Source organism: Sciurus carolinensis, chromosome 7 (assembly GCF_902686445.1).
Source record: "Sciurus carolinensis chromosome 7, mSciCar1.2, whole genome shotgun sequence".
NCBI classification, from domain to species: Eukaryota; Metazoa; Chordata; class Mammalia; order Rodentia; family Sciuridae; genus Sciurus; species Sciurus carolinensis.
This window is the reverse complement of record NC_062219.1, coordinates 32347074-32372279: the sequence shown is the minus strand read 5'-3', so window position 1 is coordinate 32372279 and position 25206 is coordinate 32347074. Positions and strand designations below refer to the sequence as shown.

The 25206-nt window shown below is 38.4% G+C and overlaps 3 protein-coding genes across 3 annotated transcripts; 1 reads left to right on the top strand and 2 right to left on the bottom strand.

Moving 5' to 3' along the window:
• Positions 1–25: 25 nt before the first annotated feature.
• Taar6 (trace amine associated receptor 6) lies at positions 26–1063 on the top strand. The gene has a single exon (XM_047558785.1). It carries the CDS (start codon positions 26–28, stop codon positions 1061–1063), a length of 1038 nt encoding a protein of 345 aa, XP_047414741.1.
• A 13203-nt stretch (positions 1064–14266) lies between these two features.
• On the bottom strand, positions 14267–15280 carry Taar5 (trace amine associated receptor 5). The gene has a single exon (XM_047559412.1). It carries the CDS (start codon positions 15278–15280, stop codon positions 14267–14269), a length of 1014 nt encoding a protein of 337 aa, XP_047415368.1.
• An 8215-nt stretch (positions 15281–23495) lies between these two features.
• Positions 23496–24539, bottom strand: LOC124989790 (trace amine-associated receptor 4). Its single transcript, XM_047559814.1, has one exon. The coding sequence runs from the start codon at positions 24537–24539 to the stop codon at positions 23496–23498; it is 1044 nt and encodes a 347-aa protein (XP_047415770.1).
• Positions 24540–25206: the final 667 nt, after the last annotated feature.

Here is a 25206-nt window from a genome sequence, read left to right as displayed (position 1 = left end):
TTTGCACATGCAAAGCAGCAGCACCATGAGTAGCAACTCATCCCCACCTGAAGCTCTGCTGCTCTGCTTTGAGAACTTGAATGGGTCTTGTGTGAAAACTCCCTACTCACCAGCGCCCCGGGTGATTCTGTACGCAGTGTTTGGCTGTGGGGCTGTGCTGGCTGTGCTGGGAAACCTGCTGGTAATGACTGCTATTCTCCACTTCAAGCAGCTGCACTCTCCAACCAATTTCCTCATCGCCTCACTGGCTTGTGCTGACTTTTTGGTGGGAGTAACTGTGATGCCCTTCAGCATGGTCAGGTCCGTGGAGAGCTGCTGGTACTTCGGGCGAAGTTTCTGCACATTTCACACTTGCTGTGATGTGGCATTTTGCTACGCTTCTCTCTTCCACCTGTGCTTCATCTCCATCGACAGGTACATTGCTGTTACTGACCCTCTGGTCTATCCCACCAAGTTCACAGTGTCTGTGTCAGGGATTTGCATCTGTGTCTCCTGGATCCTGCCCCTGGTGTACAGCGGTGCTGTGTTCTACACGGGTGTTTATGATGATGGTCTGGAAGAATTATCCAAGGCCCTCAACTGCATAGGAGGTTGTCAGGTAGTTGTCAATCAAAACTGGGTGTTGATAGATTTTCTATCTTTCTTTATACCTACCATTATTATGATAATTCTGTATTGTAATATTTTTCTTGTGGCTAGACAGCAGGCTAAAAAGATCGAAAATGTTAGTGGCAAAGCAGAATCAGCCTCAGAAAGTTACAAAGCCAGAGTGGCTAGGAGAGAAAGAAAAGCAGCCAAAACCCTGGGGATCACTGTGATAGCATTTATGATCTCATGGTTACCATATAGCATTGATTCCTTAGTTGATGCTTTTATGGGATTTATCACGCCTGCCTATATTTATGAGATTTGTGTTTGGTGTGCTTATTACAACTCAGCCATGAATCCTTTGATTTATGCTTTATTTTACCCATGGTTTAAAAAAGCTATTAAAGTTATTATTAGTGGTCAGATCTTAAAGAACAGTTCAGCAACCATGAATTTGTTCTCTGATCAAATGTAAGCAATTGGATTGAGGAAATTAAAGATTTCATTTGAAAAATTATTGTGCATTATAATTATACATATCAGTGGGGATTTGTTGTTACACATTCATAGATGCATACAGCATAATTTGGTCAATTTTGTTTTCCAGTATGTATATATCTTTAAGATGTCTGAATGAAGGCTGGGAATAAAATTCTGTAGTAGTGTGCTTGTCTAGCATGCATGAGCCCCCTGGGTTCAATCCTCAGCACCACAAAAAAAAAAAAAAAAAAAAAAAAAGAAAGAAAGAAAGAAAAAAAGCAAACAAAACCCACAGGATTTCCAAATGAAATGTTTTAAAAATTCAAGAAAGATTACTAATGAAAACAAAAAAATTTCTCTTCAAGTAGATAGGATATATATACATGTTTTCAGTCATTTTAAGATATATCTGTCACTTCTCCAAAAATATTAACTTAATTATTAAACAACATATCTCATGCCTGAGGACACTTGCCTCCCTCCTTCCCTTTCTTCCTTTAATCCACTGACTTTCCCTTTGTTGTGGTATGTTCCCTGAAAGTATCTCCTTTGATTCCCTTTCCTCTTCTCCTTACAAAGTTTGCTACTTGATCCTAACCTGTTAAAAATTTCATTCATGAAGAGCCTTTATGGGTTCTTGTTCTTGAGCCTATTGGGTAGCAGCTTAATGTATTCAGTTTGGTGGGAGATCTCAGATGTGTGGGCAATTTGCAAATATAGACACCTTGACCAGGTTGTTGTGATTGTCTAATAAGTTACTGTCCTTCTGTGTCATTATATTCCCTCACCATGGCTGGAAACTGAATGGTTTGGATGGTCAACACCCTGTATTACAAGCTTCTGTTTATACACATTGACTATCACCTGTTCGTGGAAGAAGAATATCTAAGTGCAGTCTCTAGTTCTTTGTCATTTTCTTTAAAAAGCTTAATCAGATTAGAGAATTTGTAAGTTTTAAAAGACCCAAGGAATATAAATCAATAACAAACATTCCTGTATCCATCCATGTCTTTTTTAATTACCAAACATGAGTTGCATGCCTACATCGTATTGAAATCAGTCCTCAGAGCCATGGATGCAGGTAATGACATTTAATAAGCTTTGACTCTATAGCAAGAAGCAATGTTGGTCATGGTGGACAGGTTTTAAAAGGACAAACACTAGTCAAGCAGTGATGGAGGTTAACATCAGTGGTGAGCAGTTGTGTCAATGGCATGTATTCTTGATGTTATGTGATGAGAATGACCTTTTATATATGATCCCCATTCAAAAACATATGAAAGAAAGACATCAGATGAATCCTCATTAAGGAATACAAAAATTCATGTCTGGTAGCCTCATACTGTCAAGGTCATTGAAAATAAAAAATTGTCCCAGTCCAGAGGAACCTGAGGACATGTAACAACTACATGTGCTATGATGTCTTAAATGGGAAGCTGAAACAGAAAAGGGAAATCAGGGAAAATGAGGAAATCTGAATAATGAATGCACTTTTTACTAATATATTAATGACAATGTATCAACATTTGTTTATAGCTTGTTATCAAGGTACTATACTAATTAAAATGATGATTTTAATTATCATTAAAGTGTGAGTATATTAGAAACTCTGCATTATTTTTGTCACTTTTCTGTAAATCTAAAACTATTCCATAATAAAAAATATTTTAAAACACAGGGTACACAATTCTTCCTTGATGAAGTTTCCAACATGTCTACCTACAGACAACAAAGCACATTCCTTATATTCATTCATCTCTCCACTCCACAAATGTCCCTGAAGGAAAGTGTGTACCAAGTTTTGGGTTCAGTGTGATTAGAAATAGAAAACAGAGAATGTAGAATCTTTAGTGGGGAAAAGCAAGGTGCCAATAATTATGTCTTGTGATTCATGAGAGTTAAAATCGTAAAAGACACATTCAAGGAGTGCAGAGGAAAGAATTCACACCTGAATGGAAGATTTGGGAGACAAATTAAAGAAGTAGCATTTAGGTTGGGCCTTAAATTATAAGAAAGATTTTTGAAGGAAGGAAGGAATGGGAAGAGATTTTCAGGCTGAGGCAATAGCATGAGAAAAGAAACTGAGAAAGTGTAATTTTCAGAGAATATGGAGATTAAACAATTAACAACCACCCAAAGAGTCCTCACCCTGTAAAGTTTACTGGTGTTAGCATCCAGACCCTTCCACCTCTCAAGTTGACTCCTGTAGTTCTCATTGTCTTCTTTTTTTTTTTTTTTTTTTTTTTTTTTTTATTGATACTGGGGATTGAACTCAGGACCTTGTGCTTGCAAGGCAAGCACTCTACCAGCTGAGCTATCTCCCCAGCCCTGCTCTCATTGTCTTCTGATCCAACATATTCAAAATGAGGATAAAAATGATAAAACTGTCATTACATAAAGTCATTCCAAGGAAAAGAGTTTCTGTATCAACAATGTTTTGGAAAGTTTGTATGCTATACCCTGCTCTTAGAGTATACCACTACCCAAAGTCCTATTAAAGACTCTTAGAAGCCATTTTAACAAAAACTCATCTGACCTTGTTTAAATATGCATTCTAAAAATTGTTTAACCATAAAGACCTCTTTGAGGTGGAAGGCTAAATAACAGAACTCCTGTCCCAGGGAAACACTGGTCTGTATCATTGATTTCGCACTTACCAAATTTATTCCTTATTTTGTCTTGTTCTTTTAAACTATAATCCACAAACTTCAATGTATATATCTTTTTATATAATTTTTAAATTTTTTATTTGTTATTTTTAGATATACATGACAGTAGAGTTATTTTAACATATTATACATACATGGAGTATACATTCTAATTAGGATCCCAGTCTTGAAGTTCAATGTGTATTTCTAAAGGGCAAAGATGGTTTTAGAACTCATGGTACAATAATGAATAATAATACTCAAGTTGTGTTTGTTGTCAACTGTGATGTATAAGATAAATTATATGATATGTAACACATAATACAGTGTGACTTAGGAAGAGGGATAGGATGCTAAGGTTGAGAAATCTGAGAAAGTTCCATGGACAGTTCAGATTATAGCCTGAGCAGGGATCACTCATTTAAAGAGAATAGAAAGGAAATTCCTACTTGAAGTAAATATTTTATGAAATGCATAAAGTTGTTGGCATATCAAGCATAATTAAGCACACAAAATGAACAATCAAAAGACCAGTTGGTTCAAAGTACAGTGTTTGTGTTGAAGTGCCACAGTGAATCAAGATACTGTTTTAGGCCCTATCACTACACCACCCAATGAACAGTCATTACCAAGAGAATATGGAGATTAAACAATTAACAATCACCCAAAGAGTTCTCACCCCGTAAAGTTTACTGGTGTTAGCATCCAGACCCTTCCATCTCTCAAGTTGACTCCTGTAGTTCTCATTGTCTTCTGATCCAACATATTCAAAATGAGGATAAAAATGATAAAACTGTCATTACATAAAGTCATTACACAAATAAACATGTGATTATTGAGCACTTGAAAAATGCTAGTCTGAATTGAGGTTGCCTGTAAGTACGAAATGTGTATCAGATTTGCACAAATTTAGAACAAGCACGTAAAAGCCCTCATAAATTTTTATATTAATTACATGTTGAAACTATCATTTTTTAAATACTGGGTTAAATAAAATACATAATTTAAATATAATTTTTAACTTTTTCAAGCTGGATACTAAAAAAGTTTTAAGCTACATACAGTTCATAATATATTTCTATAGGACAGTTCTACCCTACAGAAAATAAAAATGAATCATAAGACCTGATTCAAGCCTTCCAGGGCTTAAAAATTAGAATTCTGGCCCTCCACGCTCTAGCTCTGTATCTAGCCATCTGGTAGAGGAGGGCCCTCTTGGGGAGACATTTTGGGGGAAAGAGGAGAAAAGTTTTGTTTTTAAACTTCCTCATTCAAATTCATACTATGTACATTAAGGACAATATAAACATCTTTGCTATGCACTGAGGATACACACACACACAAATGTGTACAGCAGAATAATGCCTCATACCAATCAGAAGTCCATTTGTTATTGCGTTTGTTAACAACTATCTCTTAGTGTTAAAACTCCACTTAAAACTGATTAAAGTCTCATTGTCAAAAAATCATCTTTTTTGATATGCTATATTTTGATATGCTATATTTGACTTAAACAAATTATTTCATCTGAATTTATTTAGAATAATACAACTTCACCATTTTGCTTATAAGTATTAATGAAGGTTGAATGAGAATAAAAGACATTCATAATCAGAATTATTATATTGTCCTCACAATTTTTTATAGCTTGCTATTGGGTTAATTGCTATATTCCAATGAGATTTTAATTATTCTTAGTTCGATTTGGATAAGGTTTGGGTTAGTTGGCCATTGTGAATCTTTGACTCTCTCCCTGGTGCTGATTCCCTTTTGAACTCTAGTAAGATGTGTCTATCCCAAGATGAGACGGTCAGGTGATGTTCGTCACCCCAACCTTTGGGGAAATATCAGGAAATGTATTGAAGTGACTGGGTCTCATTCACTCTCATGTCTCATTCATGTCTCATGCGTTTACCCAATCAGTGGTTTCTACATAGTGTTGAATAAGTGTTCATTAGCTGGAAAAATAGTAATACTAAGGCAGAAGTTTGAGGAAAAGATCAGAGAGGTTATTAAGAAAACCTTAGCTATTTTCTCCTATCCTGTATCTCTCTCAGATCACTGTCTTGTGTAAAGAAAATTCATTTGAGAAGATTTGTCAAGAATTTTTGTTTTCTCTTGTTAGATGTCATTTTCTTAATTATTTCATGGTAGAAGTGCTTATTTCTTACCTGATGGCTGTTTTCTCCTTTTTCCAAGGCATCAGGAACTTCCCTCCATGGATGAAGCTGTAGTTGTTCACAGAGGCTCCAGGAAAGCCCTCTCTCCCCATTCCTTGCTCCTTCCTACATCCAGGAATATGTGAGATTTGGCTGGAGCTCCAAGGGGCCACTCAGGGACCAGTAACAACATTATCAGGGAATCATTGCACCCTTGACTCTAAAGTGCTTGAGTCACCAAGCCAAAGTCAGCAATCTCTTCATTTCAACCTCAGTATGACTTAATAAAATAAACCCTAATGTGTTTAAGCCAGTTTGTGCCAAATCCAAATCCTGAAAAATATGCCTTAACACACAGCATGAACTTCCATTCCTTCCACTTGCTCCCCTACCTTTCCCAGCCACTAGGTGGGGCTGCCTGCTCTGTTCTGCTATTCATATGCAGCTCTGATAATGTCTGTTCCAGTTGAGGCAGTGAAGGTCTCTTGCTGAAAAGATGGAGGAGCCATGGAAGCAAAGCCCTCTGTATCACAAATGTTGAGGACAGCTGCCCAGGATAGTACTCCAGATTCAAGGTGGACTTCACGTGAGCAAGAAATAAACTTTTCTTGTGTTAAAGTCACAGAGGTTGTTGAAGATTTTCCTACTTCACACTAAGTTGGGCCTGACTTGACAGCAGTGTATCCACGCAACCACCAGGTCCTAGAGATCCTGCTTGGTCCCAGCATCAGACCTTGGTCTCCATGGTCTGTCCACAATCTACAGCCCAAAGTCTCATTCCTAGAGTATTTGGAATTGAATTCTAACTCTGTTGCTGTGACCTGTGAGGCTTCACATAGTCTTACCCCTGCAAAACTCTTTAACCACATCCAATTGTATTCTCCTCTACCTCACTATGTGGCAGACGTGTTTCCCCACTCCCTTCCCCTCAGATGTCCTACCAGATGCCTTGGGAGCCTGGCACAAGCTATCTCATCTACCCAGATCACTCCTTCCTCAGATTTCCGCAGAAATCTGACTGGACCAGACCATTCAGCTGGAATTTGGTATTTGGAGACAGGTATGATGTTCCTACTTTTACCTACTATGTAATCCTGAGGTAGAAGAAAGTGTGCTATCTATACTTTAGAAATCCTGGGAATCTGGTCCTGAGTCCTGGTTCTGTCACTTAGACATGTGGGACTTTGGACAAAGAGTAGACCCCAATGTAAAATGACAAAATTCAAATAGATTGCCTCTAAATTTTCTTTCAGTCTAGAAGGTCTATGTCTATAAAGGACATGTGAGTAACATGGTATGACTTTCTGTGTGCCCACAGTTCTAGTCAGGACTTGCTTTGGGGAGTCTATTTGCATGGTAGCTGAAGTTACACGGAACATAGTTAAGTCAGCTTTGAACTGAATTGAAAATCCTAGTCCTCAGGGTTAAGATCCAAACAAAGGGAATAAAGGAGAGATGTACTCCAAGAAGGCAAGGAATCCATTAGAAAGCACAGATGAGTGACAGGTCCAGCATGCTCCTAAGACTTGACTCAAGAGGACCTAGAAGTGTCAGAATATACCAGACAGTGGAGTCAGATAGAATTTTCTGTTCCGAGAGTTTAATACTGTATGTAAACTTGCAAATGCCACACTACATTTACTATCTAAAGAGTAAATTAGGAAGAAAACGATCTAAGTCTGACCAAGTAAGTTTTCCTACTTTGTAGGAGCCTCCCCAAGAATGAGGTAAAGCAGTTTGAACACTAGGGGAGAGAAGGAGGACTGTAGTGGAAGTCAGGGCCATAGGCCAAGGCAGCCTGTGCCATGGCAAAAGCAGAATGTGAGCTGCCTAGGACCCACAAGAAAGAGTGGTAGGAAGACCTAGGGAGGACTTACCTCCCTAGTTTGGTTTCTAAAATTTCTAAAATAAAGGAATGCAGAAACAATGCCTGGATTGACCTGGAGCAGCAGCGGGCCCATGGAATGGGTTCCCATTACTTAACCTGTGTGGTGACTGAAGTCAAATACATCTGTACCTGTTATCTGATCTACTGATTGTTTCTCAGCTGGCACTCTCAGGGAAACTGGACTTACACACCTCCCTGCTATAAACTCTGCTTTCTCAGTGTTGTTTAGTAGGTGTGCCGTTCTTTCAGACTAATTCTACTTTTTTTCCCTCAAAGCTGGAATTGAAGGTATGTGGTTGGAAGTTGAAGGAATTCAGTCATAATTTTAGGTCAAGAGAAATGTGTGACCTCAACCATACAGATATTAATGCTATTGATAGTGGAAACATAAGATCTTGGATTAAATATAAGAGAAACCTTAGGTGCCGTGGTAGGCAGGACAATCATCGCAAAGATGCACACATACTAATCCCCAGAACCTTTGACTATATTACCTTATGTGGCCAAAGGACTTGGCTGAAGTGTTAAAGTTAAGCCTCTGGAGATGTGAATATTGCCTTGGATTACCAACGTGGGCGTCCTGCAACCACAAGGGTTCTTATGAGGGACAGGGGGAGAATCAGTCAGAGGAGATGGGAGGATGGAAGCAGAGGATCGAGTGACATGGCCACATGCCAAGGAATGCCAGAATACCCCAGAAACTGGAAAAGACATAGAGGAACTTTTCTCCAGAGTCTCTCAAAGGAACATGTTCTGTAGATACCCTGATTTTAGCCCTATAAAACCCATTTCCAGCTTCTGACCTACAGAACTATAGAATAATAAATTTGTTTCATTTTAAAACTCTAGGTGGAGGGAATCTGTGACTGCAGCAATATGAGACTAACACAACGCCTTTCTTGCAATCTCTTTTAGCTAAGATGGTGTTCAGGCCTGTCTGTCTCTACCCCTGACACGCTGAACTGTCTGTGATCCTTAACTGGACCTGTTACTAGAACCCTCTCCAGGTATCAACAAAGTATCAGGTTCACAAATTACCATGAACCCAGAGTGAAATAAATAGAGAAATGCAATCAAGATACTGTATTTTAAAGCAGCATTCCTTGAGTGAAAAGACTGGAGGAATATATAAAACAGACACCAGTCTTTTCTAGAAAGTGAGAATTAGGGAAATGATTTCCCCCTCCATTTTTTTTTTTTTTTTGTATTTTCCAAATTGTGCACATATGTAATGAATTATTGTTTTTATAAACAAGAGGATTTATTTTAAAAGGAAAATAAAACCATAAAAATGCATCAACTGTATTGCTTCCAATACACGATATTATTCAGCTCAGTAACATTCACCAGATCCAAAAAGACCCAACCTAGAGAAGTCCTTCAAATTTTGCTCCTGGAAAAGAGTAGGATGGTGTCCAAGAAAGGCACTGTTGGAGGGCATGGGCAGTTCAATCTCAGTGCTATTCTTTGCTGACTCTATGAACAAGAATAGCATTTTTTTTTACTCTTGGTTTTTAATTAACATGCAATAAATATGCACAGTTATGGGGTACAGTGAGCTATTTTAATACATGCATACAACATGTACTGATCAACTTTAGGGTAATTAGCATTTTCAGGTAATTATCATTTCTTTTTTGTTCAGAGCCTTTGGGCTCCTCCCTTATAATTCTTCATCAGATATATAATTGGTTATTGTGAGCTGCCATCCCCTTACTGTGCTGTAGAACACCAGAACCTATTCCTCTTATCCACCTATAACCCAAATTCCCTCCTTCTTCTAATTATTACTATTCCACTCTCTTCTTTGAGACCAACTTTTTCAGCTTTCACATATGAGAGACTACAAGTTTATATCTGTTGGACAAGTTTCTTTTTTTGTTTAGATACAAGCAATCCAACCCAGGGCAAGCACTCTACCTACTACACCCTACCACTGAGCCACACACCAACCCTTGGCAATATTCTTAACCTTTCTGAACCTTGTTCTTTTGCTTTCGCAAGGGTGTGTTTTGAATATTCAAGTTCAGTATGGGTAGAATTTTTAAAAAATATTAGCTATTAGTTTTTATACTGCTCCTTGAGTTTAAAATGTATTTCTCTATCTTTCCCCGCTGCTGGGAAGTTTCTGATCTTTGAAATTCAGTTTAAATGCCACTCCTCTTGTAATTCTTTGAGACTGGGACAATTAATGAAGCATGAATATGTGCTAAGTGTTTTGACAGTCACTTTATTTCCATAATTATCTCATTTCTTGTCCAGACCCTGGGGAATAGCTATTATTAGCTCCCTTTTACAGATGAGAAAACTGAAGCACAAATGAAGTAAGTAGCTTGTCCAAGATTACAGGAGAAGGAAAGGATTAAATGTGAAATTGGCCAGACCCATCTGACTCTTTAACCCTTGCACTTGAATATTGATTTATGCTGAATAATTGACTACTTCCTTTCTGATTACTGTAACTCTTTTTTGTACCTTTATTGAGAACTGAACTTATCCTTTGTCCTTTTTTTTTTTTAATTTGTAGTTATTTCTATCCCTTTGAACTGAATGCTTTTTGAGTGCAGTGTTGACATTTCAGGAATTCCAGGTTCAGCAGAATAGCAACACAATCTGCATATAATAGCATCTCAAGAAATGCTAGCTGAGAGACTAAAATATATCATATTTTAAGTACTTCAAATCATATTGCACTTCTCTGAATCTCTGACTGGGTAGAGGTGAGTCAGAGATTTTGGCAACATGTCTAAGGCCCTCAGGACTCCTAGGCTCTCTGTTCAGGATTCAGTCCTGCAGTAGGAGTTGCAGCCTATAAAGTGGGAAGAATTGACTAGACATATAGGAACATCCATGTTTTTAGGAAAGCTTGCCTGTGAATTGAAACTATTCCCCATGACTGATATTAAACACATAGCTGATGTCAAGATGTGGAAGTAGAGGATGATTACTTTTAAACATTGGCAGGTACTTCAATGTTGAACTAAGATTGGAACAGAAACTGAATAGCCAGAGGGCAGCATGAGACAGCCCACTGAATTTTTGCCTGTATTAGTCAACTTTTCTGCTAGAACAAATGCTTATAATTTAATGTTGCCTTAGCACCCATTCTAAATGCAAGCTGGACTTTTCTATACCAGAAGAAGGGCCTAGTTACCTTTGACATAATTTCCAATTGTACACATCTTCCCTCATTTCCTCCATGTGACCATTCAGATTTCTTCTTATACAGCTGGTCCCTAGTAACCACTTCCTATGGGGCAGTTGGATGCTGTTTGATTGACTCCACTGACCCCCATGCCCCACATGGACTATGCAGATATGACACAGTGACCACCTCTCAAACACAGGGTGGTCTGCAACTCATGCCTGCATGCCTTAAGTTCACAATTAAAATTCCTCATGGAAAACCTTGTTGGGATGATGCCTTATACCCTAATAAAAGTGTTGGTCCATCCACAGTCATTTCCTTCTCTCTCTGCCTGAGTTCCCTGTCCTACGTGTGCATACATCTTACCAATTGAATCTGTAAGTACTAAAAACACTTAAGTTTTCATTCTGTGGAGGGATCATTGAGGAAATGCCTGCAATTTGACTCCCAATTGACAGTCTCCCTGAAAATACTCAGGCAGGTGAATGGATCCATTACTAGTGCTCATTTGTTTGGGTTTCTGGTAGCTTCTGGGAACAAAACCCACCAGCTAGGTTGATGGGTCCATGTCACCATTCCCAGATCACCCCTTAATTCTTCATCTTGTAGGACTAACTGTATAGAACAGAGACACTAAGAAACAATACAAAGGGCCTCTAGTGATGGAAGTTGCCTTGCTCAGAACCCTTGTCTATATGGTATCTGGCATATAGTTCACACGCACACAAACTTACTCATAAACGTACACTGGCATGTTCAGACACACACAAACTCACATACACTCAGGTGTATTATATATTCACTCATGTTGCCAGCTGGGATGAGCTATAATGGGTTTGACTGAGTTAAAAGAAAGCAATATAATTAAGTTGAGAGATGTTTAGAGAAAAGAGAATAATGGTTAGGTTCATACAAAATAAGGATTCATCCTAGAATTTGAAACTCTGATGATATTTATTATGGAGCAAGAAATTTTTTTTAAAAAATCAAAAACATTCTAAACAAGCACGTAAAGAACAAGAAATTGCTGTGCTTGTCCACTTGTTTACCAGTGGCATGCTCTTGATGAAGATAAGTCTAATCAGGCATCAGCCTGTCACAGTTCACAGTGAGGTCTGACTGTCACTGCCTTGTGTTCACATCTGATCCCAAAGTCATCATGCTTGTTAGAATGTCCTGGTGTTTGTGTTTAAAGGAGAATCTTAATTCAGGGTGTTAATGAATTTGTATGGGGAAAATACTCTATCTTTATATTCACTAACTTCTTTCTGAAATTTTAGAACTTCCTTCCACTTGGAAAGTAGGCAAAAAATACAGTGATATTAGGGCTGATTTTTGTCATCAGTAGAAATCAATATTTTCATATCACAGTATGGTTGCAGATTTTGTGCAACCTCACTTATGCCCATCAGTATTTTGAATTACAGTGATTTTATTGCACTTGCCAGCAGATCTTATTTGATGACTTCAGAAAGAAGCACACGATTACATTACAGACTTGGCTATTTCTAGAATGTTATGATAACTGTATTTCTTTTTTTCTTTTTTGAAGAATATAGAGCATTTACTGGACCAGAGATTTTACAGATTTCAGAGCATTAGGAATTCACAAAATTACACATTAACTATTTTGATTCAAAGCATTTAAAAGATTTTGATTCCCAATTTGCAGATCTTTCATTCAACAAATATTGATTGAGTACCTGCTGCGTGGCTGGCATTGTGCTAGGTTCTTGGGATAAGGAGATATAAGACACAGTCCAGGGTGGGATCCAGACCACATCCAGAAGCACAAGAATGCACGGATGTTATCACCATCCCTAAATGGCATGAATACTAATTGGGTAATCAGGATTAGATCTCTAGACTTGGATCTGACTAATGACCTGTGCTGCTTCATGATAATTATACTTCAAAGTAACTGTTTTCCTTTACAAAACTGTCTTAAAAACAATTTTTTCCACTTGAAAGTCTTATTCTGAGATCAGGGCCTATGATCTTAACCAGAGTGTCAAAAGAGTCATAGCACAAAATAAGTAAGAATATTTACCTTAAGTATAGTTAATTCTCACTTAGTAAGGGAGAGGGACAATAACCCCATAAAAATGTATCGCCAGAGACATTCTGCTCAGACACCAGGATCCCAGGGAATTAATATGGAAAGCAGGTTTTCATTTGTCTAAGGGCTTAAACATATTTGCCAGGTACAAAACATTTGCTTATTATGCCCTGTTCTCATCAAAATGATGAAGAGCTGGACTTCAAGTTCTGGGGTCAGGTGCTTGCTTGTCCACCCATCAGCTTAGGCTCCCCATTATAGTTGTTCACCTCAGGTCTGATTCTTGTTCTCTGTCCTGCCTGATTCATTGGTGATAGAGACACTGAACTGTGCTGTGACATTCATTTCTCTGTATTTCTATGATTCTCTAATGCTAGTCCTTCCTAATTTCTAATGCTAGTCCTACTCACAGATTTATTACCATTGCTGGTGATGGCTGCTGAGACTCACTTGGTCCAATTCTGAGAAGTATGTGACACAGTTACTCATTTTCCCAATGAAAACCATGTGGTAGTGCTGTTGGAAAGATAGTGGTTCTAACCGGTATGATAAAAATATAAAAGAGTAAATATTAAAATGATGAGATGTGGCTAATTATCACTTAATAAAATATTCCATATGTTTTCAAGTTATGGTAATTTAAATAAATGAAAACATTCCTTCAAGAACAGAATATATTTATTCAATGATCATTAAAATAAATAGATCTGACTTATAATTCTGTTTAGTGGTTGATTTCCAAGAGGACAAGAATTCTAAAATGAACATTTTGAAAAAGATGTCAAACTCTTGACATTGACTTAAAAATGTGAAGTAAAATTATGATTCAAACAAGGTTTCCCAGGGTTATACTATGAAATATTTTAACTTTAGGAGACTTTATAGAGAAAATAGTACAAACTCCAAATTTTGTGAATGAGGACACTCTATGGCAGGGGGATGGAGGATTCAAAGTTAGCTGAAGTCTCACCTGGCTGCTTCATGTGGCAGAACCAAGAGCTCAGAAATACAGATCTTGGAGTTCTGGTCCTTCCACCTTTGCATCTTAGTTGTTTCAAAGAAGCAAGGGCTTAGGAGCCAAGTATTTTCCCAGCATCATGGCTTATCCAGGAGGTCTTTAGATGACTTAACTCTCTCCTTCTATGCATTCTACTATAAGAACACAAAATAAGAGGAGAACCTCATCTCTTCCCAAATTATGTTGGCTGTCCTGCACTTGAACCTTGGAAGCTGCCTACAAACTCATGACACCACACAGCCCACAGCCTCAGTGCCACTCATCCTTCCCACAAGGAGTCATTCCTGGTATAAATCAACAGTGGGGGTCCGTGGCAAGAAGATCTCCCGACTCAGGACGAGTTTCAGTGCCTTCCTGAACCACCGGTAGGAAAAGACGTAGATGATGGGGTTGCAGGCAGAGTTGAAGTAGGCAAACCAGATAAAGATGTCAAAGACCAGTGGTGGTGTGATAAAGTTAAGAAGGCTGTCCACCAGAGTGTCCACAGTGAAGGGAAGCCAGCACAAGAGGTAGATGCCCACAGCAATGCCTAGGGTCTTGGCAGCTTTTCTCTCACGCTTGGCAGCCCCTGCCAAGCTTTTGCTTAAGGTGCTGATCTGTCGAGCCTGCCTGGTTGCAACTACGAAGATCTTCATATACAAGCTGATCATGAGGAGGCAGGGGATAAAGAATGCAGGGAAGTTTAACCAACCCCAAAACTTATTGAACAGCAGCTGGCAACTGCCCACACAAGGCATCTCTTCCAGCCATTGGCTAAGTCCTTTTTCTACAAAATCTGTGTAGAGCAGGAGGGCAGTATAAACTGCTGGCACTCCCCACCCTGCTAAGATGTACTTGAGGGCCACCCTGATGGTGAACTTGGAGGGATAGAGCAGCGGGTCACAGATGGCACAGTGGCGATCAATGGAAATGAAACAAAGATGGAAAATGGAGGTGAGGCAGAAAAGAGTGTCCAAGTAGGTGTGCAGACGGCAGAGGAAGTCCCCAAAGAACCAGCAACTCTCCACAGAGCGAACAGTGCTTAGTGGCAGCACCAGAAGACCCAGCAGCATGTCAGCCAAGGCCAGGGAGAGCAGTAAGAAATTGGTGGGAGTGTGAAGTACTTTAAAGTAGGACACAGAAAATACCACAAACAGGTTCCCTAGGACTGTAGTAAGTATGCCTGCTGCACAGGCCAGGTAGATGACCAACTGGATACCCAGAGGATGGACTGTCCTGGGGCAAGACCCATTCACCTGGTAGCAGAATGCCGCAGGGAGTTCTTCAGCACCTCGGGTGAGGACAGCTCTCATTGATAGGTTCTAGTCTTCTCTGGAACTGGCCACCTTCTCCACCAAATTTTTTTTAAAAAAATGTTTTTCTGCTAAAAAATCAGAAAGAGAGAACAAGAAGAGGAAACTAAAGGTCACTTGAACCGATTACAGTTTCCCTAAGTACTGAATCAAAAGTGCACTGGAAGCTGGGTGTGGTGGCACATGTCTATAATCCTAGTGATGCAGGAGCTGAGGCAGGAGGCTTGCAAGTTCAAGGCCAGCCTCAGCAACTTAGTAAGACCCTTAGCAACTCAACGAGATCCTGACTTAAATTAAAAATAATAATAAAAAGAGCTGAGAATAAGGATGTAGCTCAAATGGAAAATACCCCTACATTTGATACTTAGTACCCCCCACCAAAAAAAGTGCACTGAAAATCAAAAGTAGCATAGGAATCAAGGTTTTGTTAGATATACCTCTGCTAGCCTTTGTTTGTCTGACTAGTATAGACAAGATCCTTATGGAAAGAGAAGGAATATAAGCTAAATATTCCTTCAAGGAAAAACTGATTATGTGATGGTATTTAGTATAAAATTATTGAAAGGATGTCTTTCCCATGTTAATAAGGTACTTGCCAAATGTAAAGTGAGATTTAGTTATGAGTCTGAACCAAATGACAAATTAATTTTTATTAAGAAATCATTGCTTGAGGAAAAGGAAATTCTAGCACTTCTCTTCAACAACTAAACTGACAATAAATTAAAGTTAATTAAAATTTTTAATGAGGCCAACTTTTCCAAAAAGAAGAATTCAGCAGGCAAATAACCAAAAGAATAGAAAATTGCCCTGTTTTGGTTTATCATGCTGCATATTTTATAAAGATAATACACAGTGTTTACACATCTTGGGAGAACTATCTGATATGAGAAAGTATTTTGTGTAACAAACACTAGTCAGTAAACAAATTCTAATTATCTGAATTCAGGGTTTCTAAGCTACTTACACAGGTAGGAGTCAGAGTCACTTAACAGGAAGGTCTTCCATGTAAGCAGGCAGACATAAGGAATGTAGAGTCCTCTCTCCCCACAGATGACAGATGTGCAACCAGTTCATGATTTATACTCTCCATAGAAACAGCTCCCCTTGTAGTGTGATACAAATGGGCAGTGGAGGAATACCAAGGGACCTAGTTTGCACTATTCACAAGCCTCTGTTGTTCAGGTTTCTTTCTCAACATGGGATTATTTACTCTGAAAACTTAGAGATGAAATTTAAAGACAATGGATTTTTTTCACTCATGAGTTCTGGGATATTCACAGAGGTACTCTATTTTCTTGTGTGTGGATAGTTTCTATCCACAACTATACACAATTAGATTATTTATGGTTTCTATCCACAACTATACACAATTAGATTATTTAATGTCAATTTTTATTGAATTCTATTTTATTTTATTTCATTTTCAGTAAGTTCCATACATGCCTTCTACTTTAGAATTCTTTGTGTGAGTTTCTCAACATGAGCAAGAGTTGAGAATTAATTCTTCTTGGCAAATCATTTCCTGAGGAGGGGTTCTAAATGTTGGTCATGGGGAGGGAAAGGCTATAAGGAGATATTCCAGAGGGGAAGAAATTCTAGCTGAGGACCTTCAAGAAGCCCATACCTCCTCAGAAGCATTTGAGACAAGCAGTAAGTTTCTAAGAACTGACTCTGATTATATTTATGAGTCAATCACTGTCAAAGGACCAATAAGGTGGAAATTCTTTTTTTTTAACGTAAGCAATTTTAGAACTTATGTATAGAGTACGGAACTACCCACTTTTAGTAGAATTGATGCAATTAAATAAAGGTAAATTAAATGTTGACAAAGGAAAGACATAGGTAATTGTTATGGTTTAAATGTGATGTCTCCCCAAAAGCTCACGTGTGAATGCAAGAAGGTTTGGAGGGGAATTGATTGGGCCATAGTCATAACATAATCAGTGAATTATTCCTTGATGGTATTAACTGAGTGATAACTTGAGGCAGGTGGAGTGTGTCGGGAGGAAGTGGGTCACTGGGGGCGTGGCTATGTGGTATATATTTGTATCTGACCAGTGGAGTCTCTCTGCTTCCTGATCACCATGTGGATTGCTTCCCTCCACCACACTCTTCCACCATGATGTTCAGCCTCACCTTGAGCTCTGAGGAATGGAGCTGGCCTTCTATGGACTAAGACCTCTGAAACCAGAAGCCCTCAAATAAACTTTTCCTCCTGAAATTGTCCTGGTCAGATCCTTTTAGTCACAGCAGCAAAAAAGCTGACTAAAATATAATCATTAGACAATGTAAATAACAGGGTCTTTATGGAGAGGGAAACCTGGTTCTGAATCTTGCTCCTAACATATGAACTGTTTGGTCTTGGAAGAGTTGCCTAACCTCTCTGAGAATCAAAGGATCTAATCTACAACTTATAAGGGGCATTAAAATATTTAGATTAACTAAAACACATTATACCAATTACCCGGAGCATAGTATGCAATTAATAAAAATCGATTTCTCCTGTCACCTTCATTCTGCATCCTCTCTGTATTTATCCCTTATATCTGATGTTTGATTAATTTTCTCTTTTATGTTGCTTTTGCAATCATCCTCAAGGATTTCATATTTTATCCCAGTGAGCTGGCAAGTGTCTTGAATATAGAAAATTTCTAATCTTTCTCAAATTTCCCCACTGTGTTGTACATAGTCTCCTCTGCACTGTACTTCATGTTGAAATAATTGGTCCTTGATTCCCAAAGTCTGCACTCCATGTCCTACTTAGATGCTTCTTTAACTCTTGTACTTCCTTACTGTTTAGCAGCCATTAAAACCTTGTTTCTTTTCAGGGTCCTATCAGTTACATTCTTCATGAGATGAGGAGTTGTGTATTATTTATCAACAGGACTTGATGCCTGTTGCAATGCCTGGCATATATTAGTCACACAAGAAACATGCATTGACTGTGATTCATCACACCCTAGACAAGCCAGCACTGTAAGAATGCTATGAAAACACTGGTCAACAGTGTGACTTTAATGCAGCTTTCTCTTACCACCCAGGTACCAGGTAAGTTATGAGACATAGTGGGCAACCTGACTTAGACATTGTTGTGCTGTTGCTCTAACAGAGTTGTGTTGACTGTAAGGGTCGGTGGTCTCCAGAGATAGCATGGGAACAGTGGAGACCAGGAAGGGGTTTCAAGGGTGCAGAGAGGAAGCACAGAGAGGGTGGTGGTAAGAGCAAAAGCATTGGCCTGGAGGTAGGATTTAGCATATGACCTGGAACCATTCCTGGATCCAGTGTCTTTGTCTTACCTTTTCTAGTCTCATTTCCCTTTTTGTTCTACTTTTTTTTTTTTTTTTAATTTTATTATACAAATGGGATACATTTTGTTTCTCTATTTGTACATAGAGTCAAGGCATACCATTTGTGTAATCATACGTTTACATAGGGCAATGATGTTTATTTTTTTTCCCTTCCCCCCCACCCCTCCCACCCCTCTTTTCCCTCTATACAGTCCTTCTTTCCTTCATTCTTACCGCTCTCCTTATCCCTAACCCTAAAACTAACCCTAAACCTAATGCTAACCCCTCCCACCCCCCATTATATGTCCTCATCCGCTTATCAGCGAGATCATTCGTCCTTTAGTTTTTTGAGATTGGCTTATCTCACTTAGCATGATATTCTCCAATTTCGTCCATTTGCCTACAAATGCCGTAATTTTATCATTCTTCATTGCGGAGTAATATTCCATTGTATAAATATGCCACAGTTTCTTTATCCATTCATCAACTGAAGGGCATCTAGGTTGGTTCCACAATCTGGCTATGGTGAATTGAGCAGCAATGAACATTGATGTGGCTGTATCTCTGTAGTATGCTGATTTTAAGTCCTTTGGGTATAGGCCAAGGAGTGGGATAGCTGGGTCAAATGGTGTTTCCATTCCAAGCTTTCTGAGGAATCTCCACACTGCTTTCCAGAGTGGCTGCACTAATTTGCAACCCCACCAGCAATGTATGAGTGTTCCTTTTTCACCACATCCTCGCCAACACCTATTGTTGCTTGTATTCTTGATAATCGCCATTCTAATTGGGGTGAGATGAAATCTTAGGGTAGTTTTGATTTGCATTTCCCTTATTACTAGGGATGTTGAACATTTTTTCATATATCTGTTGATTACTTGTACATCTTCTTCTGTGAAGTGTCTGTTCATTTCCTTAGTCTACTTTAAAAAAAAAAATTATTAAGAAATAAGTCAATCCCAAAAAAACAAAGGCCAAGTGTTTTCCCTGAGAAGTGGATGATGGTATATAATGAGGGTGGGGGGATGGGGGTGAGAGAAGAATGGTGGAAGTTTAGCTTATGTAGAGGGAAATGAGAGGGTTATGAAAGATGGTGGAATGAGACAGACATCATTACCCTATGTACATGTCTGATTACACGAAAGGTATGAATCTACATTGTGCACAACCATAGAAACAAAAAGATATGCCCCATTTGTGTACAATGAATCAAAATGGAGTCTGTAAAAATAAAAAAAAAATTAATTAAAAAAAGTTAATTTGACTGAGTCTCTTTGTTATAAGCATTCACATAAATAATTCTTCAGTCTTTATTGGATCAAGGGGTTGAAGTAAAAATTATTGTTATTATGAATCTTGGATGTAGCAGTACCAATTCAAGTAATATGTCCCAGGAAGATAACCACTCAAAGACAAAAAAGGATATTCTGTGGAATACTGTTAATAGTAGTGAAAAATATAAATAATCTGAACATTCTCTAATATGGGATGAAATAAAGAAAATGAGGTATAATCAATGCAATGAGATATTTTGCAATCACTAAAGTTAATGATATAGTTATATTGCTGTTAACCAATATATTCATGATATATGATTGAGTACAAAAGACAGATATCAAATAAACAGGTATAACAAAACCAAACATGTATATCTCTATGGGCCCATTTATACAAGGAGGGGAAACTGACAGTAGCTCTCTCTAGTCTGTTTTGGAGTTACTACCTTCAATGTACTTTTCTTTAGTACTTGAAGTTTTGTTTTGTTCTTTGTAGTAAGTCTGTATGATTTTAATCAAAGGGAGAGAAAAGTCTTTAGTTTTGCTCCAAGAAAGATGCAAGTGTCTTATGTGTGCTCAGAAATTGAGCTTTGCTCCAAGTCCTCTAACCAAGTATACTGCACTCTTTGAATTATTGTCTGTGAATAAAATCCACAAATGGGAGTACCCCAGACTACTGATGTAAAATAGTCTGAGTATCACAGCACCTCCTAATTTGGAATGTACCTCTGCATATTTAGCAAATTTTGTTTTAATACTGATTTCAAAAAGTTTCATGGGATGTTAGAGATGGCTACTTAATTATTATTTATGGTCAAGATTGCTGCTACCAAATTTTAGAAACCAAATTTGTTTTTGGATTTGTCCCAACTTTTAACAAAATCAATTATGATACTCTACACTAATTATGGTAACCTGAAATCGTGAAGTCAGGTGGATACTTACTAAATAACAAGTTTTTAAAATGAAACTAAATATAAATTTTCAATAAAACTCTGACATTTCCAAGTGTTCCAGACTCTACTTAGTTGGCAAAAAGGGAAGAAGAGTCATTGAGATGAAGCATGGTGGATTTTGAAAGTGGTTTTGAGAGCATGGACTGAGGAGTAGAAAAGATAGGGCAAGAAGTTTTATAATAAATTTGTCTTGACAACAGGAGATTTAAGTATCATTTTTCTGCATTGCTATCTATACATTAATAGAGATTAAAATATGCTTTTTCTGACTTCACAGACTGACAGACACGACTGGGCTGCTTCCATGAGTTGGTGCCCACAATATTTCCTGATGTGAGACTACTAGACAGACTGCCCCAGATGCCAGTTCCTATTCCTATGTTTTTTTCTTCCATTCTCTTTCCTTTAAACAAATAATGTCTCTTATCCTAGAACCCTCAGAGATTATGCTCATCAATCTGTAGTAAAACTCTATGGAAACTAACAGGTTATATGGAATCACTTCCTATCTTGGTAATAGTCCTGGAGAGGTAGGATAATATTATATCCTGGATAATATTATATATTATCATATATTATACTCACACTGAGTTATTTAGTGTGCATCTCTTCATTCATATGTCTGTTAGAACCAAATGTTGTAACGAAGCCGGGAGAAGAGAGTGAAAATCTAGTACTGAAAATTCCCACCTGTTTCAATGCTTCCTGTTCACTGAATAGATGGAGACTCTCAGCAGGGCACATAAGGTACTCCTCAATCCATTCCTGACATCCTTAAGGTTTCATCTCTGTGCAGTGGGGGCTGAGCAGATTCTATCCCCATACAAAGAGGCTGCTCTTCCCTTTTGTTCATTTTATTTCCTGTGACAAATTGTGTTGTGTCAACTTAAGCTAGAAACTGCTTTTGCTCAGTTTCTTTCTGGATCCCACATTAAAGGGACGTGTATGAGATTTGGAAAGTAGAAGCTCCTGAATGACTTTGAACACACAACCAGAGTACCCATCATAGTCATCATCATCCTGAGATAATGGTTACTCTGGTCAATTTATATGAGTTTTGGAAAGAGAGTTAAAATAGCAATAATGTCGGATTCTTCATTTCTCCTTGGATTAGCTTAGGAAGAGCATGTGGAGCTGTTCTGAGAAAAAAAATTGAGCTTATAAAATGCATGGACACCTTTGTAAGTTATAAAAGTCCTTTACTAAGGTAAAAAATGATTATGACTCCAACAAAGGTTTCCATCTGCTTTTCATTTTTTCTCACTTTACTGGTCCTAGTAGGTTAAAGAAAATAACTGTCCTCAAACCATAGTTCCTTGTGACTGTCACATATTTTGTGTTATTTTGAGCATCATTTAAGAAGATGAGTATGTGTTGAATGAATGAATCCCTTGTTAAATTCTAGATGGGAAAGGACTCTCATCTTGGAAAGTGAATTGCAAAATGCTCCTGTCATTTTAAGTGACCTATTACCTCTTTGAGACCTTCAGTGAGATTTATCTTGACCTGAAGCCTGAGAGCTCCTCCTGTTCCTTTGACTCTTCAAAAAAAACACACCCTAGCCTCTGAATACTGCCTTAGGAATAGTCAAAAGAAATCTCCTAAAGGATTAAATTTCTGCAATCACTAGAGGATAAATCATCTGCTAAACACCTCCAAACTCAACTTTTATTTCAACTATTTCAATGTGTGTCAACTCACACATTGACACACATTCTAAAAGACAGGTATATCTGCTATATAGATACATACAGGACACTTGTATATTCAAAAGTACATATTGTATAATTTGTATAATTCAAAAGTACATATTGGGATAAAGAATGTTTTCTTAAACTTTTTCTTTATTCATTCTTTTCACTTCATGTAGGTCAGATTTTATCAATATTGTGAACCTCACATCAATTCTTTCTGAAAAAAAAATTTAAGCCAGAACAAATAAAATTGTAATTGGAAGTTCTTTCTGCTTCCTTCTTCCCTCTCCTGTCACTCACATGTTCCGTAGCCCAGCCTACCACATGTTCCAGCTCTCTCACTCCCCCGATAGGAAATAATAATCTCTAGTGGTTTGTTTTTGGTTTTATTTTTGTTTGTTTGTTTTTGGTACTGGGGATTGAACTCAGGGACAGTCAACCACTGAGCCAAATCCCCAGTCCTATTTTGTATTTTCTTTGAGACAGGGTCACGCTGAGTTGCTTAGTGCCTTGCTTTTGCTGAGGCTGTCTTTGAACTCATGATCCTCCTGCCTCAGCCTCCTGAGCCCCTGGAACTACAGGCGTGCACCACTGCACCTGGCAGCAGTAATAATCTCAAGGGAGATTTAGATTCACTCAGATATACTACATGGCTGTCAATGATTGAAAGCCCAACTATATCTTCTCCCCAGATGTTCATAAGTTAAAAGGAAAAAATATCTATGTGAGTCAATAGAGTGAGATTCTAAATTGCTAATTTTGGAAATTCAGAAATCAGAAGACTGGAGAGTTTCTTTTTGTTGGAGATGCCTTTTCCAGGAGCTCAGAAATGAGCTGTGTTTCTTTTGTATACCAGGAAGACAAGATTTACTGCTCATGCTTAGAAGTCCGTTACGCCATCTGAAGAATCTCCTTGTTGAGTCAGTTGGTGGTTCTATCTTTGGGATGTAAGAACATCTAAGATTCCCCACAAGAAAAGAATCTTCAAAAATGGGGAGCAGAGTCTAAGAATGAGATGGAAACAGGCTTAGGGTGGAAGAGTTGGGGCGGAAGATCATTCCTGTGACTATCATCCTCAATGCCTTGCGAAACCAAGGATAAAACATGCCATATATAATGGGATTGAAAGTGGAATTGAAATACCCCAGCCAGAGGAAGACATTGTACAAATCTTCAGGGGTTGTAAAATTAATGAAAGGGTCCGTGATTGTTAGGACAAAAAAGGGCAGCCAGCACAACACAAACACTCCCATGACGATGCTTAACGTCCGGGTGGCCTTGCTTTCCTTTTTGGAGGTTGCCTTTGTCTTGCTTTCTGAGCCAGCCTCTTTCATCCTAGGACCCATGCCAATCTGCTTAGCATGCTTCCTGGCTACTGTAAAAATGTGTATATAAATCCCCACCATGACTGTGCCAGGGAAAAAGAAAGCTATACAGGAGGCCAGCACCCCCCAGAGCTTGTTAAATATCAACACACACAAACCCGTACAGTTGACTGCAGCAACAAAATCTTCTGTGCCAATTATGTTTAATTCTGAGAATACCAGGCCAAAGGCAAAAAATATGGGAATGGACCAGCTGATAAGTAGAAAGACCTCTATAACAGGCATTGTGATTTTGGTGACATAGTGCAAAGGATCACAAACAGCATAGTAGCGATCAACTGAGATGAAGCAGAGGTGGAAAATGGAGGTAGTGCAGAGCATGATGTCGAAGCAGCTGTGGACTTTGCAAAAGAGGTCTCCAAAGTACCAGCAGGACTCGATGGACCTGATCATACTGAAGGGCATGACCACACAACTTAGTAGAAAGTCAGTGGTGGCCATGGAGAGGATCAGGAAGTTGGTGGGGGAATGGAGCTGCTTGAAGTGAGCGATGGAAATGACCACCACCATGTTGCCCAGCATGGTCAGCACGATAGCACTGACCATGACCACATACATGGCACAGACAATGGGCATGGACCTCTCATTCCTAGGGCATGAATTATTAATGAAAGCAAAGCAAAATTGTACTTCTGGAGGATTCCAAGAGTCAGGTGAATTCATCGTCTTTATCCTGGTGGTATTATGAATCTTTTTTAAAAAGTACTATATTTCCTTTCTTTCTGTGAAAGAAAGAAGAAAAACAATAAAAATTATTGGCAGGGCAACTTTCTATACAAGCCCAGGTAATCTGCACTTCCAATCGATATTTGAAATTCCCACTAACCAAGTGCTTCCCTTCCCCATTTTTCACATGCATATGAATCACCTGGGGATCTTTCTAAAGCCAGATTCTGATTCTAGGGTAGAAGGTAGAGTCCACATTTCTCCAAGGCTCTCAGGAGAGGCAAATGCTGTTAGTCCAAGGACCACTCCTTGAGAAAAAAGGAGCTAAAGAAAACTGAATTGATATTTAGACACTCAACATACAAGCAGTATAGGTGGATGCAGGTTTCAGTTGCATTAATAGGTAACTCTTAGGATCCAAATTCAAAGTCAGAGCAAGAATTTTTCCTGTCCCACTTATATTAACCAGTTTTCCAGATAAAAGCCCCTCAAGAATGATCAAAAGCTGTAGAACTGTTATTTCAGGTTTAGCTTAAACCATAATTAGAACTTGAAGATTGTGCTATCTTCTTTAAAAAAAAAAATGTGGGTATTTGCGAATGCTTTGATCCTAATACTTTTTATGTATTATTCAGTTAAGGAACTATTTCTTTCTCCAATGTTA